The sequence below is a fragment of the Typopeltis vanoorti genome, chromosome 2 (genome assembly GCF_054136105.1).
Source record: "Typopeltis vanoorti isolate ZY-2024b chromosome 2, IOZ_Tvanoo_1.0, whole genome shotgun sequence".
Classification (NCBI taxonomy): domain Eukaryota; kingdom Metazoa; phylum Arthropoda; class Arachnida; order Uropygi; family Thelyphonidae; genus Typopeltis; species Typopeltis vanoorti.
Window position 1 is genome coordinate 177,355,573 of NC_143550.1, and position 16,665 is coordinate 177,372,237.

Sequence of the window (16,665 nt, forward strand, 5' to 3'; positions counted from 1 at the left end):
ATTTCTGTATGTCAGGGTCCTCTTCATCATTGCCATTATCCAATGTGACATCTTCACAACTTGTCCACCATCATTCCTAAATCTCTCATCTTCCCTACTTCCTTAGTTTCTCCATCAAGTGTGTACTTTGCTTCCCATCGTTGCTTACCAAATCTCAAAATCCTACACTTTGCAACATTGAACTGATAGTTCCACTTACCTGCCCATTCATGGAATCTGTTCAAGTCCTCATGTAAGGCCATAACATCTGCTTAACTCTGCGTTGCTTTTTGCAATTTTGCAGCATCTGCATACAGCTGCATATCACTAGGTAAACCCATCACAGTATCATTAATATACAAATTGAACAACAATGGTCCCGAAACTTACCCATTTACATAACTAGCCACCTTCCTCTTTTGGGATACTGCACTCCCATATACAACTTTCTAATACCTGTCTGACATACCAGTCACTGATCCAACTCAGTAGTCTGTGTTATCCAATTCCATCTGTTTTAATTTATTTAACAGCTTGTCGTATGGCAGTCTATCAAAAGCATTTTTAAAATCCAAGTACACCACTGTATATGCATCTCCCCTGTCCAAGGTATATGTCACCTTGTTATAGTACATAAGTTAGTGAAACGTGATCTCTCCTTAACAAACCCATGCTGACAACCACAGAGAATACTTCTGTTATCAACCCATTTCTGTATCCTACTTCTCAGCAATCTCTCCAGTACCTTCACCACAACTCCAGATATACAAACCAGCCTATAATTTGAAGCTACAGCCTTATGACCATCTTTATGCAGTGGAACGATTTTATCCTCCTCCTACTCCCTTGGAACCTGTGCTGTTGTAAGACTTTTATTAAACAGGCATGCCAATGCTACTGCCAACTCCCTGGAACATTTCCTTATGATTCTGGTGATATGTCATCAAATCCTATCGCCTTATCGACATCAAGGTTATTTATTTCTCAAATACTTCCTGCTCACTCACAATTAAGTCATTCTCTTCTGTCCTCTACACTTAATTTCCTCATGATTCCATCCTGATCAGGATGAAACACCCTTATAAAATTAATCACTGAAATACAAAAAAAAAAAAAAAAAACAGAACAAATTAATATATGCTGACAAGGTAACAGTTAAAAAAAAAAATGTTAACAGCAACTCATACTCGCATGTCTGTTCCACCATACCTGAACTTTACAATCTTGACTTTTCTCTATTGAGCATGTCAATCACACAATGTATGGTCCCACTCCAAAAATGGTTCCATTCATTGAGAATCCACTTGCAAAAAAATTATGGCAAGGTTACCTAAAGACAAACATAAAAACCTCCTCTGAATTTGTCTTATCCAGAAATGAAGGTCTTACTTTCTCTCTCTCTACAGAAGAAGAATAATTTCATTAATAAAAAGGCATGACTTATTTTTCACGGTATTAACAACACCACACACTTTTATCACAAAGATGTTTTATTAATGCAAATAACTGCCTTAAAAAAGTTATATAATAATAAAAATATTATTATTACAAAATTATTAATAAAGGAAATGCAACAGTTATCATGAATCAAGAAGAATATAACAGAAAAATGCAAGAACTCCTATGTGACAGTTCCACATATCAAATTATACATCGAGACCCTACGATGTCTCAAAAGAAAAAAAAGTCCGAAAATTACTGAACAAAGTGACATCATGGCCCAAAGAAATCATCAGGAAAATAAAACCAATTCATATTAAACCACCCCGTATTTATGGATTACTAAAAATCCACAAAACAAATATCCCCCTATGCCCCATAGTCGATAGCATAGATAGTCCCACATATAAACTGGCTCGGCATTTAGCCACATCGTTTGCCCCCTCTTACTGGCAACTCCTCTATTTTTGTAAAAAATTCAGTCCATTTTAAAACACTGGTTAAAAATCAAATCATAAAAGATTCAGACATAATGGTTAGTTTCGATGTCACTTCCATATTATTTACCAATGAACCACTTATAGACACTCTTGATTTAATCAAGTCTAAATTTTCCCCTGATATATTTGAATTATTTCAATTTACCATGAATGCAGGTTATTTTACATGGGGAGGAAAATTCTACAATCAGATTAATGGTACTGCTATGGGTTCCCCCCCTCTCTCCCCCGTTAGCAAATTTTTACATGGAACACTTTGAAAACAAAGTACTTACCACAGCTACATACAAGCCGCAAGTGTGGTTACGCTATGTAGATGATGTGTTTGCCATCTGACCCCATGGACAAGACACTTTGGATGCTTTTGTCACCTACCTAAACAGCCAACACCCCAAAATTCACTTCACAGTAAAAAAATAATCAAATAACTGTTTACCATTTCTTGATACATTAGTTACCCGCCTTTCAGATGGATCACTATCTTTTTCTATTTACAGAAAGCCTACACACACAGGAAGATACCTACATAAACAATCACATCATCATCCAGTCCGACAGTACGGCATTTTAAAAACACTTACACGCAGAGCGAGAGCCATTTGTTCTAACGATACAGCTCTGACCACTGAACTCCAATACCTGCACCATACGTTCTTAGCCAAGGGCTACAATCCCTACAAAATAGATAAAATACTACATAGGCCCATTACTCTGCCCTCCCCTAATACACAAGAATACAACATGACCATTTCTATTCCCTATATCAGAGGTACTTCGGAAAAGATAGCCAAAGTATTGTTGAAACATAGCCTTCACACCACTTTCAAACCTCATGTCAAGCTGGCAACTCTGATCCGCTCGCCTAAGGATAAACTTTACTATTTAGCACACCCAGGAGTGTATGAAGTTCTTTGTGACCGTGACTTGGCCTATTATGGGCAAACGGGAAGATCAGTGAACATCTCCACCTGGAAGAACATGAAAGATACATTCGCTACTATTACTTTGGCAAGTCGGGACTGGCAGACCATGCTTTGGACACTCCTTCACACAGTATTAGATGGAGGAAAACGAATGTGCTATTTAGGAGTCGTTATAGACATGAAAGATTATTTTTTGAATCAGCAATGGCTTTGAAGAATTCTCCCAACCTTAACAAATATGGTTGCATTAATTTGCCAAAAATTTGGGATACGGTTATCCTAAGATAAACTCCTGATTAGCTGCTTTTTTTTCCTTTTTTTTTTTTCCTATTAGAGGGCGCCAAAAATAGGACTTTAGATCTTTTGTCTTTTGCAATTATATTGATTCACTCACTCAATGTTACGTATACAAGTGTGTTGTGCTCTGATGATGCTGAGTTGAAAATCAGCGAAATATAAGCGTTAATAAAACATCTTTGTGATGAAAGTGTGTGAGGTGTTGTTAATACCATGAGAAATAAGTCATGAATTGTTTAAGAATAATAGGAGTATGAAGAAAGGTAAGGTCTTAGCAAAAATCCTCCTAACATTACAGCATGTCGTGGCTATCCTAAATCTACTCATGCCCACAGGTACAAATTTTTTTATGAGATAGTGCATTGGCAAATGATCAGATCAATTGTTGCTTAAACAAAACATTTTATTCTTACAACACAGTGGGAAATGACTAACTCTCTTAACATGCCTAACTTCATCAGAATTTTTGCATCGTTGATGTACGTACATTTTTACATTCACTTAACATTTTTACTCAACTTAGCACTATTAAACACAAATTCTTTACAATAGGTACAGAATAACTGTTCCCTCTAACATAAATACTTTAGCTCTTTATACTTAAGTAACTTTCAGCAGATATTCCTTATACCAGCAATACATATATATATGTTCTACCTTGTTACCTTACAATACCTACAAAATTATACCACCAATGTTTTGTGACACAAGTTCTGCTTATCTTAGTTACAAGGAAAGTAATAACAATATCATTTGTTTACTTACTATTCTTTCAGTAAGCTTACAGTCCTTTTTCATGAACTACACATCATTCAGGATATTTTGAATTCTCTCCATTATACAGGACATGTTCTTGACTCAGACATTTCTGTATTCCATTTCTTTTACTCCACCATTGGTGAGTCCGTTGTCCTGACGTCAAGCCCTTTGCGGGAATTGCGGCTAGCTATCCAATGGGACTTATGTTTTTGGTCGCTCCTTGGAAACCCCCTGGAACATTTTAGAGGAATTGCTGATAAATCAGCTCTGATGATGGGTGCTAAAATCCCTGGCTGCTTATTCCATTCATTGCTTCTTCTCCTTTCCTCCACTCGGCCGATCGGGAACCGAAACAGCAGCAGTAGCAAAAGGTCCAGGTCTCCCTTTTTTTCCCTTTTTGTAGTCTGCACTAGTCCCCTTTAATATGCTCTTTGTTCTTAACCTTCAAATGTTCGTAATTATCTGGCGGCACGATGATGTCATTCTGGTCTTCTTTCTGTGTGGGATGCTATGCCTGATTTGTGTTCTCTCCATTTTTGCACGTCTTTTTGGTGTTCAGGCCTAGCATCCCACACAACTCTTCCACTGGCCATAATGTATTCTGGCATAAAACGAACATGTCTTATATTGGAAAAACTGTTTCACAAGGAAATTTAAAGAAGTTGCTAATATGCTTAGAATTCCAATGTAATGCAACAAAAACTAGGGCCTAATTCTACACCACACCAAGTTGGTCAGTATAATAAAAAATATACCGAAGTCAGACCTCAGACAGTGTGAACATGAACAACAGAACGTGACAACATCTAGCATTGTTTAAACTTAGCATGCACAGATTCTGAATTCGGATGTTTTAATTCAATGAACAGTTAGACTGCTATAACATCATAGAATGGACTATTTTGAGTAATTTCTCATTTTTTCTGTTTTAAACTTTTAGTTATCTTTAACCCTGAAGATGTAAGTCAAATGACATACGAAACTTGTCGGGTTTGTTTATTTTTATTTATCTTAATAAACATGTGGTCGCAATACCGGAATCTTTCTTTTGAACTGTTAAACCACAGAAAAGATACCACAGAAACTGCTAAACCACAAGAAAAACTTGATAAACTTATTAATTTTACAAATGTTAGATGGTTAAGTAGTCTTGGAAAATCTTGGAACAGTTTACTTTCTCAAATAAAAGAGCATCTTGTTGAAAAAGATAAGATTGAAAATTTCCCTGAAATTGAAACTTTTTAATCACAGTGTAATTTGCATTTTCTGTGCAACATACCTTATTTGAATACAAAGCCTCAGGGAAGAGCTAAATAATAAATGAGCAATCACATTCTGTTCACAAATTTCAGTTAAAGCTGAATCTCCTTGCAGAACAATTCCAAAAGAATGATTTGACACACTTTGCAAAGTTGGATAGTTTTCTAGAAAATGATAAGGACTATGATTTCTCTCATGCTAAAGATGACCTCTGTGTAAACTGGATCAAAAATCTATCTCAAAAATTTCAATCACGTTTCCCCAAATTTGAAATTGATATTTGATTTCTTGTGGGATCTGTTTCAATTTGACTTAGCAAATTCTAGTAAGGAAATTACAATTTTTATTTATTTATTTTTATGGATAAGCATGAATTTTGAAGATGAGATGCTTACCCTGCAAAGTGTAGAACACATAAAAAAAAAAGTAAACAGTAATGTTCTCTCAAAGAGATGTGGCTCACTATTCTGACAAATGAGTCTTCCGAATTTAAAGATAGTAATTTCAGAATTATTTCCCATGTTTAGATCTACTTGGGTATGAGAGTCGACATTTTCTATGGTAGATTATCTCAAATCTAGATATAAATCTCAGATTACTGACAGTAAATTTAGAGGCTGTGGTGTCCTCAGATGTTCATTGAGCATAGATATTAAGCCTAGTTTCATGAAACTTGTTGATGAGAAACCTCATCAATTTTCATTGAACTTACATTGAAGGTAAGTTCAGTTCAATGTAAGACAACTGAGAGTTTTATAGAAAAGTTTTCTTTCTAAGTAGAGCATGGTGGAAGCATCATGTTCAACAATATGGTTTGTAGCTGAAGTATGGTAAGCCAGACCAGATTTTGCTTTCCTTTTTGCTGTATTTCTCTAACATGTTCTTCCTTTTTCACTGCAAAACTAAGACATTGTCTACACAATGATATAATAAGAAGGGTTTTCTTTCTCTAGGTGATCTGAGAAGCCTACAAATGGTTTGGATTAACTTGAAAGCTACTCTTTTCCAATCCAAACTAAAATCTGGTCTGGCTCTCCATGCCTCATCTACTAACTATACTGTTGAACGGGATGCCTCTACCATGCCCTAATTGGAAGAAAACCTTTTTCTGGACAAATCAGGGAATCTCTAACAGTTATTCATTCACATAATTCTCTCAATAGAAACCAAAGACTTATTTTAAAAGATATCTGGAAATCTCTTATTAGATCTTTTGGCATACTAGATTTTAATTTCTCCTATCTGCAAACTCTACTGAGTGACACCTGGCACACATCATGCAATATTGCATTTGTGTTCATATGAATTGGCTTGTTTCTTCACTATTATCATTATCTGTTATTTATTTCTTTATGTAGAAACCCTGAACAATGCCATTTCGGGCTTTCACTAAACTAGTTGGTCATTATTTCAAAATTTTCTCAATTAGTAATAGTCATTAACAATTACTAATTATTTGTGAAATATTAAAATAATAGTTTCAAATTAAAAAAACAACTAACAAATAGGAGAAATGGATGTAATTGTTAAAAGGCAGTGTCCACTCTGCTAATCATTTTTAATTCATTACCCTGCATGTGTTGAAAATAAATTCCAATAATAATAATGCTGATGATGTTCGAATGCTGTTTTAATTGCATTTTGTTTGGTATTAATAATGATCTTAGTTCAGGTAAGGATATAAAGCAAAATTCAAAAGATTTATATTAGTAATTTTATGTATATCAAGCTAAAGGTAAAATTTTCTTTCTCTCTTCTGTTTTTATAGTTATGAAGAAAGCATTATTAGAAAGGCTTACTTTCGCCTTGCACAGAAATACCATCCTGACAAAAATCCTGAAGGAAGAGTAAGTCATATGGAGAGAGAAAAAAAAAACATAAAAGATATATATATATATATATATATATAATATTTATTTCATAAATTCCATTTAACAATATTGAGATACTTCAGAAAATGATACATTTTGATATAGTGGTATTTGCTGTAGTAGTATTCAACCTTTTTTTGTTTGACTCTGATTTCTTTAAATAGAAGAAATTGTCAATATTGTTGTGTATGCATACATGGGCATGTATGAATTGAAAATAATATAGAATGAGAGTGAAAATGAGAAGGGGGGGTCGAGAGTTAGAAAATTAGTAAGATTGGATGATAGAGAGAATGTGACGTGAGATTCAGAAGTTGAATTGAATTGGATGAGGCAAGAGATGAAATGGATGCGGAATGAAATTAAGAAAATTCGGGTAAAAACTATTAAAACAAATCCAAACTAAAATCATGATGCCATGAAAGAGTTAATGAAAGATGAGCGAGTGGTGTTGTATGGCGACTCCATTATTAAAGGTGTGCTGGATGATAGGATTCATAAGGTATGTTTTCTAGGTGGTAAAATGAGTAGAGTGATTGAGGCATTGGATATGAGGAGGGAGCGAGCAAAGGAGTTGATGGTTTTAATAGGTATGAATGATTTGACAGAGGACAAAGAGCACGTCAGAATGGATATCAGGAGGCTGCTTAGAAGGATAAAAGAGAATAGTGTGACAGGAAGGGTGGTCAGCGTGTTGCCTAGGTATGACTGTGGTGAGATAAAGGTGGAGAGCAAGGATTATGAATGATATGCTGGCTGAAATGTGTGAGGAGACGGGAGTACAGTTTCTTAATGTGTGGAATGAGTTTGAAGGAAGAAGTGAAACTGAATGGGAGCGATGGACTTCATTTGAGTGGTTATGGTGTGAGTCGCTTGGAGAGACTGCTGCTAGAAGGAAGAGAAGTGAGAGAGAATGAATCAGATCAAGCAGGAAGTGATGTGGAAGAGCAGGAGAGTAAGACAGGAGAGATTGAAGAGGTGGTTATGAATGAGGAAGTGAGCAGTATGTGTATAGAGAATGGGTGTGCAAGAGGAGCAGGGAAACAGGGAGGCTCAGGGTGGACAGGGGTACACAGCGTGAGAAAGTTGGATGCTCCAAGAGGAGATGAGAGCATGTGCAGACAGGAAAGGAATGGCATAACCTGGGATCAAGAGGAAACAGTTGGAATTGAAAAGGGTTCTAAAATGAATAAGCAGAAAGGGAAATGGCCCCAGTCGAGCATGGAGAGATCACATCGAGTCACTGATATCAGTGGAACTAGCTGTAGACCTAGAAATGAGCCGTTGTGTCTGTATACAAATGCTAGAAGTATAAGAAACAAGGCAGATGAAATGGTTGCACTAATTGCATCTGTTCACCCAAAGATTGTCAGAATAAGTGAGACATGGTTGGAGGAGGACGACATCCTGACAGGAATAGAGATGAAAGAGTATGATATGTTTCGTGAGGATAGAATTGGTAAAAAGGGAGGGGGGGGGATTGCTATTGATGATAGAGAAAGAGTTATGTCCATACAAAGTAGAGATGCAAGAGGGAAATAGTGCCAATGGTTTTGAGGCAGTATGGTGTGAGATGGATGTGAATGGAATCAAATACTTGGTTTGATATTGTTATAGACCAGGTAATGTGGATGGTGAAATGTATAATCAAATTAGCCAAGCAAATAAGAAAAGGCTGATCATTATGGGTTATTTTAATTCTGGCCATATAGACTAGAATGATGAAATAGCAACTGGAAGTAAAGAAAATGAGTTTCTTGAGTTTTTGAGGGATAACTACCTCAGACAGTATGTAACAGAGGGAACATGAGGATTGAGTGTCTTGGATTTGGTCATCTCATCAGAGGATTTAATTATAAATGAGGTGTCAAATCATTCCCCAATTGGTGAGAGTGACCATGAGGTGATTACCCGGGTGGTAATCACCTCATGGGGGATTTTCAAAAATTATCTAGTAGGTGCAATGTCTAAGTGTATTCTAAGGGTGAGAAGGTTAAATAAGGTAGGTGTGAGATGGATGAATAAAGAGATTAAGCATGCGATACAGAGAAAGTGGACATTGTGGAGGCAGCATAAGAGAAGTGGAAATAACCAATTCCATGAGGTCTACAAAGACCAGGCAAGGAGGATGACTTGGTTGGGGAGGGTAGCTAAAGAGAGGTATGAACAGCAGTTAGCTAATGAAGCCAGAAAGAATCCTGAGGAGTTCTTTTAATATGTAGCCAGAAAAGAAAGAATGATTATGGAAGGATGTCATTGATTGGAGAAAATGGTATAAAGACAGTTATTGCGGAATGTCTGGTGGAGATACTTAATGAGCAGTTCATAAAGGTCTTTCAATCTTGTGAATGTGACTTCATGGAAAGATTGAGAGCAGTTGATGATGGGGAGGAGAGACTGACTGTAAGTGAACAAGAGGTGTATGGGGAGTTGAGTAAACTAGATGTTGGAAGTTTATTTTGCACTTGGTTAGACTATAATAAATTTAGTTTAATCCTTTATCCAAGTGTAAGCAAACAAAATTTGCACCTGAAAATATCTTTAGGACTGAGGTAAGGTGGTACTTCCCTTGGCAACTTGCAGCAAAGGTGGATCAAGTTCTCATCACTCCTTGTCTCAGTATCTCCCATAATGCATAGCACATCTCCTTGCAGACATGTATATTGCTATGCATTAAGGGAAGGGCCACTACCCAGACTGGTTTCGACCTTTATTAAGGTCTCATCAGTGGAAGGCAGACCCAGAGTGGTGTTACTAAACCAGAAGCAATGGAGAAGTCATATTTTCCTATACGAGTTAACAGCTGGTGTACCTCCTTATTATTAAATTACTCTGGATTTAGGGAAAGATGTTGGAAGTTTATTTTGCACTTGGTTAGACTATAATAAATTTAGTTTAATCCTTTATCCAAGTGTAAGCAAACAAAATTTGCACCTGAAAATATCTTCAGGACTGAGGTAAGGTGGTACATCCCTTGGCAACTCGCAGCAAAGGTGGACCAAGCTCTCATCACTCCTTGTCTCAGTATCTCCCATAATGCATAGCACATCTCCTTGTGGACATGTATACTGCTATGCATCAAGGGAAGGGCCACTACCCAGACTGGTTTCGATATTTATTGAGGTCTCATCAGTGGGAGGCAAACCCAGAGTGGTGATACTGAGCCAGAAGCAATGGATAGGTCACATTTACCTATATTACCTCTCCATTGCTTCTGGCTTAGTATCACCACTTTGGGTCTGCCTCCCACTGATGAGACCTCAATAAAGGTCAAAACCGGTCTGGGTAGTGGCCCTTCCCTTAATGCATAGCAGTATACATGTCTTCAAGGAGATGTGGTATGCATTATGGGAGATACTGCGACAAGGAGTGATGAGAGCTTCATCCACCTTTGCTGCCAGTTGCCAAGGGATATACCACCTTACCTCAGTCCTGAAGATATTTTCAGGCACAAATTTTGTTTCCTTACACTTGGATAAAGGATTAAACTAAATTTATTAAAGTTAACTAGATGTTAATAAAGCTGTGGGATTTGATAATATATCAGCACATTTTCTGAAGAATTGTGCCAGGGAGTTGTCACCTGCCTTGACATATTTGTTAGATATGAATCTTGCTCCCGGTCAAGTTCCTAAGGAGTGAAAGGAGGGCAAGATTATGCCACTTCATAAAGGAGGTGATCGAACTCAAGCATCAAACTATAGGCCTATCTGTGTGTCAGGTGTTGTGGTTAAGTTGTTGGAGAAGCTTGTGAGAACTAGGATCCAGAGTTGGGTTGACAACAATGGTATTATCTTTGATGGACAGCATGGATTTGCTAAAGCGAGGTCATGTTTTAGTAATCTACTTACTCATTACAATAAAGTGACTGCTTCCTTGGACAGAGGAGAAGGATACACAGTAATATACTTGGATTTCACAAAGGCTTTTGATAGAGTACCTCATGATAAGTTGACAGTCAAAACTAGAGCAGATGGGGTTGGATATTAGATTAGTGCATTAGATTGGAGACTTACTATCTGCTAGGTATCAACAAGTTGTGTATGGGGGAGCGATATCCAGGAAAAGGAAAGTCACTAGTGGAGTGCCTCAGGGGTCAGTTTTGGGGCCATTACTGTTTAACTTGTATATTAACGATATAGGTGAAGATTTGGATGGAGATATTCAGTTGTTTGCAGATGATGCAAATTTGGGATGAACCATGAAGTGTAGTGAAGATGTTGTGTCCTTACAGGAAGACGTGAATAAATTGAGTGATTGGGCACGGAAATGGGGATGTGAGTACAATGTTGCAAAATGTAAGGTTTTAAAATTTGGAAAACAAGGATGGAATGCAGAATTTATGCTTGGTGAGGATATGTTGTTGGAAGTGGAAGAAATAAGAGATCTGGGGGTGATAGTGGATAAGGATCTGAAATTTGGGGGACACATAGCCAAAATTGTAAAGACAACACAAAGGCTTCTGGGAATGATGTGGAGGACACTGACGTGTAGAAGCAGGGAGATTCTTGTTCCGTTGTATAAAGCTTTGATTAGGCCACACATGGACTATTGTGCCCAGATTTGGTCACCGGGTTTTCAGAAGGATGAAGAGATGTTGGAATGGGTCCAAAGGTGACTAACTTAGGTAGTTTCTGAACCTCTGGAATGTCTAGTATGAGGAAAGATTGAGAAGATGTAGAGTCTGGTGGACAGGAGGAAGAGGGGGAGATATGATAGAGACGTACAAGTTGGTAAGGGGTTGTTATAAGATCGATGCTGGAGAAGTTCTACAGAAAATAGTGGGAGATCGGAGGGAGAACCAGAAGTCATCCCTGGAAACTGTATAAAGAGTGTGTGAGTAGGGGAGTGAGAGGCAGGTGTTTTCGTGCAGAGTTGTAAATGATTGGAATGCCTTCCCTGAGAGTGTGGTGTCTGCAAGGAGTTTGAGTGTGTTTAAGACACGGTATGTTGAGCTGTGTGTGTGACCTCTCAGATGAGTCTTTGACTCCATGAGGTCTTGGAGTAATAATAATAATAATAATTTATTTTAAGTTCTCTGGTATCCATTAGAAGCACCTCATGCCCCATGTTGATATCCGTGAACTAAATAAAATATCACCAGTTATGTTAGGAGTTCATATAAACGTTTAAATATATATACACAAATGAAATATAATTGTATTTTTATATGTACTGAATGAGATTAAATATACCATAAATTAGTATATTTGATGTGAGATTGGCATTATGAAAGTTATCTCCCTCCCTCAGAAAATAAGATTTATTTTTTTACATAGATCTGACATCAAGCATTGTATTGTTTGTCAACAAAGTTTCCATCATTCTCTATATATGTCATCACTGACTCATAAGCTGTATGCTGATCTGTAAATGTCTTTACTTTGCAAAGCGACCAACTGGCCTCAAGGCATCTCTCTGACCTCAGTTTCATCATCTTAGTTCATCTGCTCCACTCTTAAAGTGTCTCTCTTAACAATGATGTTCCAAGATGGGTATAAATTTATGTTAGATTCATGTGTTCCAATTAATATTAATGGATGTTAGTATAATGTGGAAAAGTGTAAAGTTATGCATTTTGGGATACAACGATTATGAGCTGTGTACCACATTTGAGGGAACTGTACTCCAGGAAATTGATGAAGCCAGAGGTATAGGGACAGGAGTAGATAGAGAACTGAACTTTAGAGGGCACATTGTTAAGGTAGCCAGGGTAGCTGACAGGATTATTTGGTTATTGAAGAATACACTAATAATATCTGGCAGAAAATAATCTTATGTACTTATATACCACATGAACGGCTGTTGCATAAAATGAAGAATGTGATTGGAATATAAACTCTTGTCTTGGATCAAAAATGTAGTGACCAAAACCAGAAAATATTCTTCTGCTTCATTTTGAAAATTTTGGAGACAACTACCATGTTTGAATAAAAACTTTAGTTTAATATAACTGAAATCTACATTCGACGTTTTGACCTTTATGTCAAGGTCATCTTCTGGAGCATACAACTATACACAGAAAATAAGCTACACTACAATCAAACTGGTTTGTTAAAGTTACTGACCAACTGCTACAACAATTATTGGCCTGACCTCTGGTGAAAAAAAAAAAAAAAAAAAAAATATATATATATATATATATATATACATCAACGCTAGAGTCCTATTATTAGTGTTATCTGTTGGTTGTATAAATACATTGGGCACAACAACAAGTCTATGTATCTATCTATATACATATGTTAACATCATGATTATAAATGTACATTCCAGCCAGTTGGTATGGAATGATTTCTAATATTATACTAGCTGAAGATTGGCTAGAGTCCTGACTTATGCTGGATCTTATATATTAGGTAGGCTGAATGTGTGCCATCCAGATCCTTGGAATTTTCATGCCATCTTTGTTGTTGATATTTGGGTGGTTTATCAGGATTTCGCAGGCTTCCTTAAATTTCCTTTTATACCAGGTTTTTGTATGGTGTAAAGAGCGGGTTCTTTTCCAGTTGATTTCATTCATCTGCTTCATTGACTTCAAGAAAGCATTTGACAAAGTCCAACACATTAAAATTATTGAATTATTAAAAGGAATTGGATTAGATGATAAAGACATCACTATCATCAAGAACTTATATTGGAACTAAAAGCATCTCTTCAAGTTGATGACATTATTACAGACTCCATTAACATTAAAAGCAAAGTAAGACAAGGATGTGTGCTGTTGCCTCTCCTTTTTAACATATACTCAGAAGCTATATTTCAAAAAAGGAAGAAAGGAAGGGATTATTGTAGGTAGTGAAATCATCACTAACATCTGATATGCTGATGACACAGCTCTCCTAGCTGACAATATTCAGGATTCTCAAAATCTCTTGAACTAGTGAACCAAGCGAGTGAAAAAAGGGGATTAAGAATAAATATCGCCAAAACTAAATTCATGGTCATAAGCAAGAAACTAATTCTTAATTCAGCACTCTGCACTTTCTTTAACAGCAAACGAATGGAAAGAATGACAAAATTTAAATATCTTGAATGCTAGTTAAATGGAGAATGCAACCAAGAAATGGAAATAAACATTAGAATTGAAATAGCAAAAAAAAAAAAAAAAAAAAAAAAAAAATTTTTTTTCTCCTGATGAAATCAACACTGTGTAACTGCAATTTAAATTTAGAGCTTCGAGTACGCATGGTTCAATGCTATGTATGGTCTGTACTGCTGTACAGTGCAGAAACTTGGACCTTGAAGACATTGATTTAAAAAAAAAAAAGACTTTAAGCCTTTGAGATGTGGTTATGCAAAGGAATGCTAAAAATCCCATAGACAGCCAAAACATCCAATCAAGAATTACTGGAGCAAACAGAGAAATCACGTGAACTTTTAGATACCGTAAAAAGAAGAAAAACTGCATAATCTGGATCCCGGAAGATCAAATCTGCACACAATAATCCAAGTGTGGTCTTATCAAGGCCTTATAAAGAGGCAAAATAACTTCCTTATCCCAACATATCAAGGTTCGCTTTAACATCGCAATTATCCTCCAAGTTGAATTTGCAACTTTTGCTATGTGACCTCTGAACTTCAAATTCCTATTCACCATTTTGCAAGCCTCATCCAGCTAGCCTAATGCTCTTGTAGCATTACCCTGTCAATATAACATGCCACTGGAAATCTCATTATGCCAAAGTGCATAACTTTACACTTATTATTCTTCTTCTTCTTCTTCTTCTTCTTCTGCAGCTTCTCCCACTTAAGTGGGGTCACTGTTTCTTATGAGTCTCCTCCACACCTTCCTGTCTTGGGCTGTCACCACATCCAAGTTCTTCATCTTCAAGTCCTCTTCTACCAGCTCCCTCCATCTCTTCTTTGGCCGCCCACGCTTCCGCCTTCCTTGCACATCCATCTGCATGACCCTTCTTCCCACATATTCGTCCTCCCTCCTCATCACATGACCAAACCATCTCAACCTTGCCTCCTGTATTTTCGCTCCTAAGTTCGTAACTTTCACTGTTCCCCTGACATAGTCATTTCTCAGATGATCCTTTCTGGTCACACCGCACATCCACCTAAGCATTCTCATCTCTGCTACTTCCATCCTGCTAATGTTATTTTTCCTCAGGGCCACAGTTTCTATAGCATATGTCATAGCTGGCCTCACTACTGTCCTATAAATTTTGCCTTTCAGATTGATCGGCACCCTCTTATCACATAACACTCCAGCCATCTCCCTCCAGTTCCTCCAACCTGCTTGTATCCTGCATCCCACTTCCTTCTCACCTCCTCCATCTTCTTCCACTGTCGAACCTAAGTATCTAAAGTCTCTCACCTTCCTGATGACATTTCCTTCCAGCTCCAGGTCTGTCTCCTGGCCACCGCCCACTGCGCAACACATATACTCTGTCTTACTTCTGCTCAGTCTCATACCTCTCTCTTCCAGTACTTTTCTCCATCTTTCCAGTTTAGTTTCCGCTTCTTCTCTTGAATCTACACACAGCAACATGTCATCTGCATACAACATTGTCCAAGGTGCATCTTCTCTCACCTCCTCTGTTACCACCTCCATCACAATATTAAACAGAAACGGACTTAATGCTGACCCTTGATGCAAGCCAACTGTTACTTGAAAACTTTCTGTCTGTCCCAAACAGGTCCGAACACTTGTCTTCACATTTCTGTACATTTCCTGCACCAACCTGACATATTTCTCCGGCACCTTCTTCTCCCTCAGACGCCTCCAGACTTCTTGCCTTGGCACTCTATCGTATGCTTTCTCCAGATCAATAAATACCAGATGTAGCTCCCTTTGTTTCTCTCGATATTTTTCTATCATCTGTCGTAACCCAAAGATAGCATCTGTTGTTGATCTACCAGGCATGAAGCCAAATTGTTCCTTTGCAATCTCCACCTCCTCCCTCATTATTATTATTATTTTATTATTATTATTATTGTTCCGGGAAACTCCAAGGAGTCGACAGACTCATCGAGGGAGGCCCTAACATCATGTCAAGAACAACTATTCAACATTCACACAGTATCTATCATACCTTGCCTTGAACTCATTCACGGTCGTAGCACCCACAACAGACTCTGGAAGCTTATTCCACTCATTTACCACTCTCCAAGTAAAGAACCTAGCTCTAACACCCTTGTCAACCACGCTCTTGCCCAGCTTCCATGCATGGCCCCTAGTCCTCCCACCACCAGTCATATTTTCAAAAATATCTTTTGGATCAATCTTATAAAAACCCTTCAGTAATTTGAATGTCTCAATCATATCACCCCTCCTTCGCCTATCGTCCAATATCTGCAACCCACAAATCTTCAACCTATTCTCATAAGGTTCATTCCACAGACCTGTTATCATCTTGGTCACTCATCTCTGGACCCTCTCCACTTCCTCCCCATCACGAAGAAACACTGGTGCCCATAGCTGGGCACAGAAGTCCAGATGGGGTCTTATCAAGGCTCGATACAGAGGAACAACAACTTGTTCGTCTCTGCATGTTAAAGTATTTTTCAGAAGCCAAGTGATTTGGTGAGCTGTTTTAGTTACTTTTGCAATGTGCCCCCTAAACTTCAACTCCCTGTCCACCAACACTCCCAAATCCCTGGCCTCATCAATCTCCTGGAGTATGA

The 16,665-nt window shown here is 37.6% G+C and overlaps 1 protein-coding gene across 1 annotated transcript in view; it reads left to right on the top strand.

The window, feature by feature from the left end:
* Rme-8 (receptor mediated endocytosis 8) overlaps positions 1–16,665 on the top strand; it is a 1,025,705-nt gene that overhangs the window by 700,872 nt on the left and 308,168 nt on the right. The window contains exon 33 of the mRNA XM_090414028.1: positions 6,927–7,005. Coding sequence (XP_090270154.1) covers positions 6,927–7,005 — 79 coding nt within the window. The remainder of the gene's footprint in view (positions 1–6,926; positions 7,006–16,665) is intronic.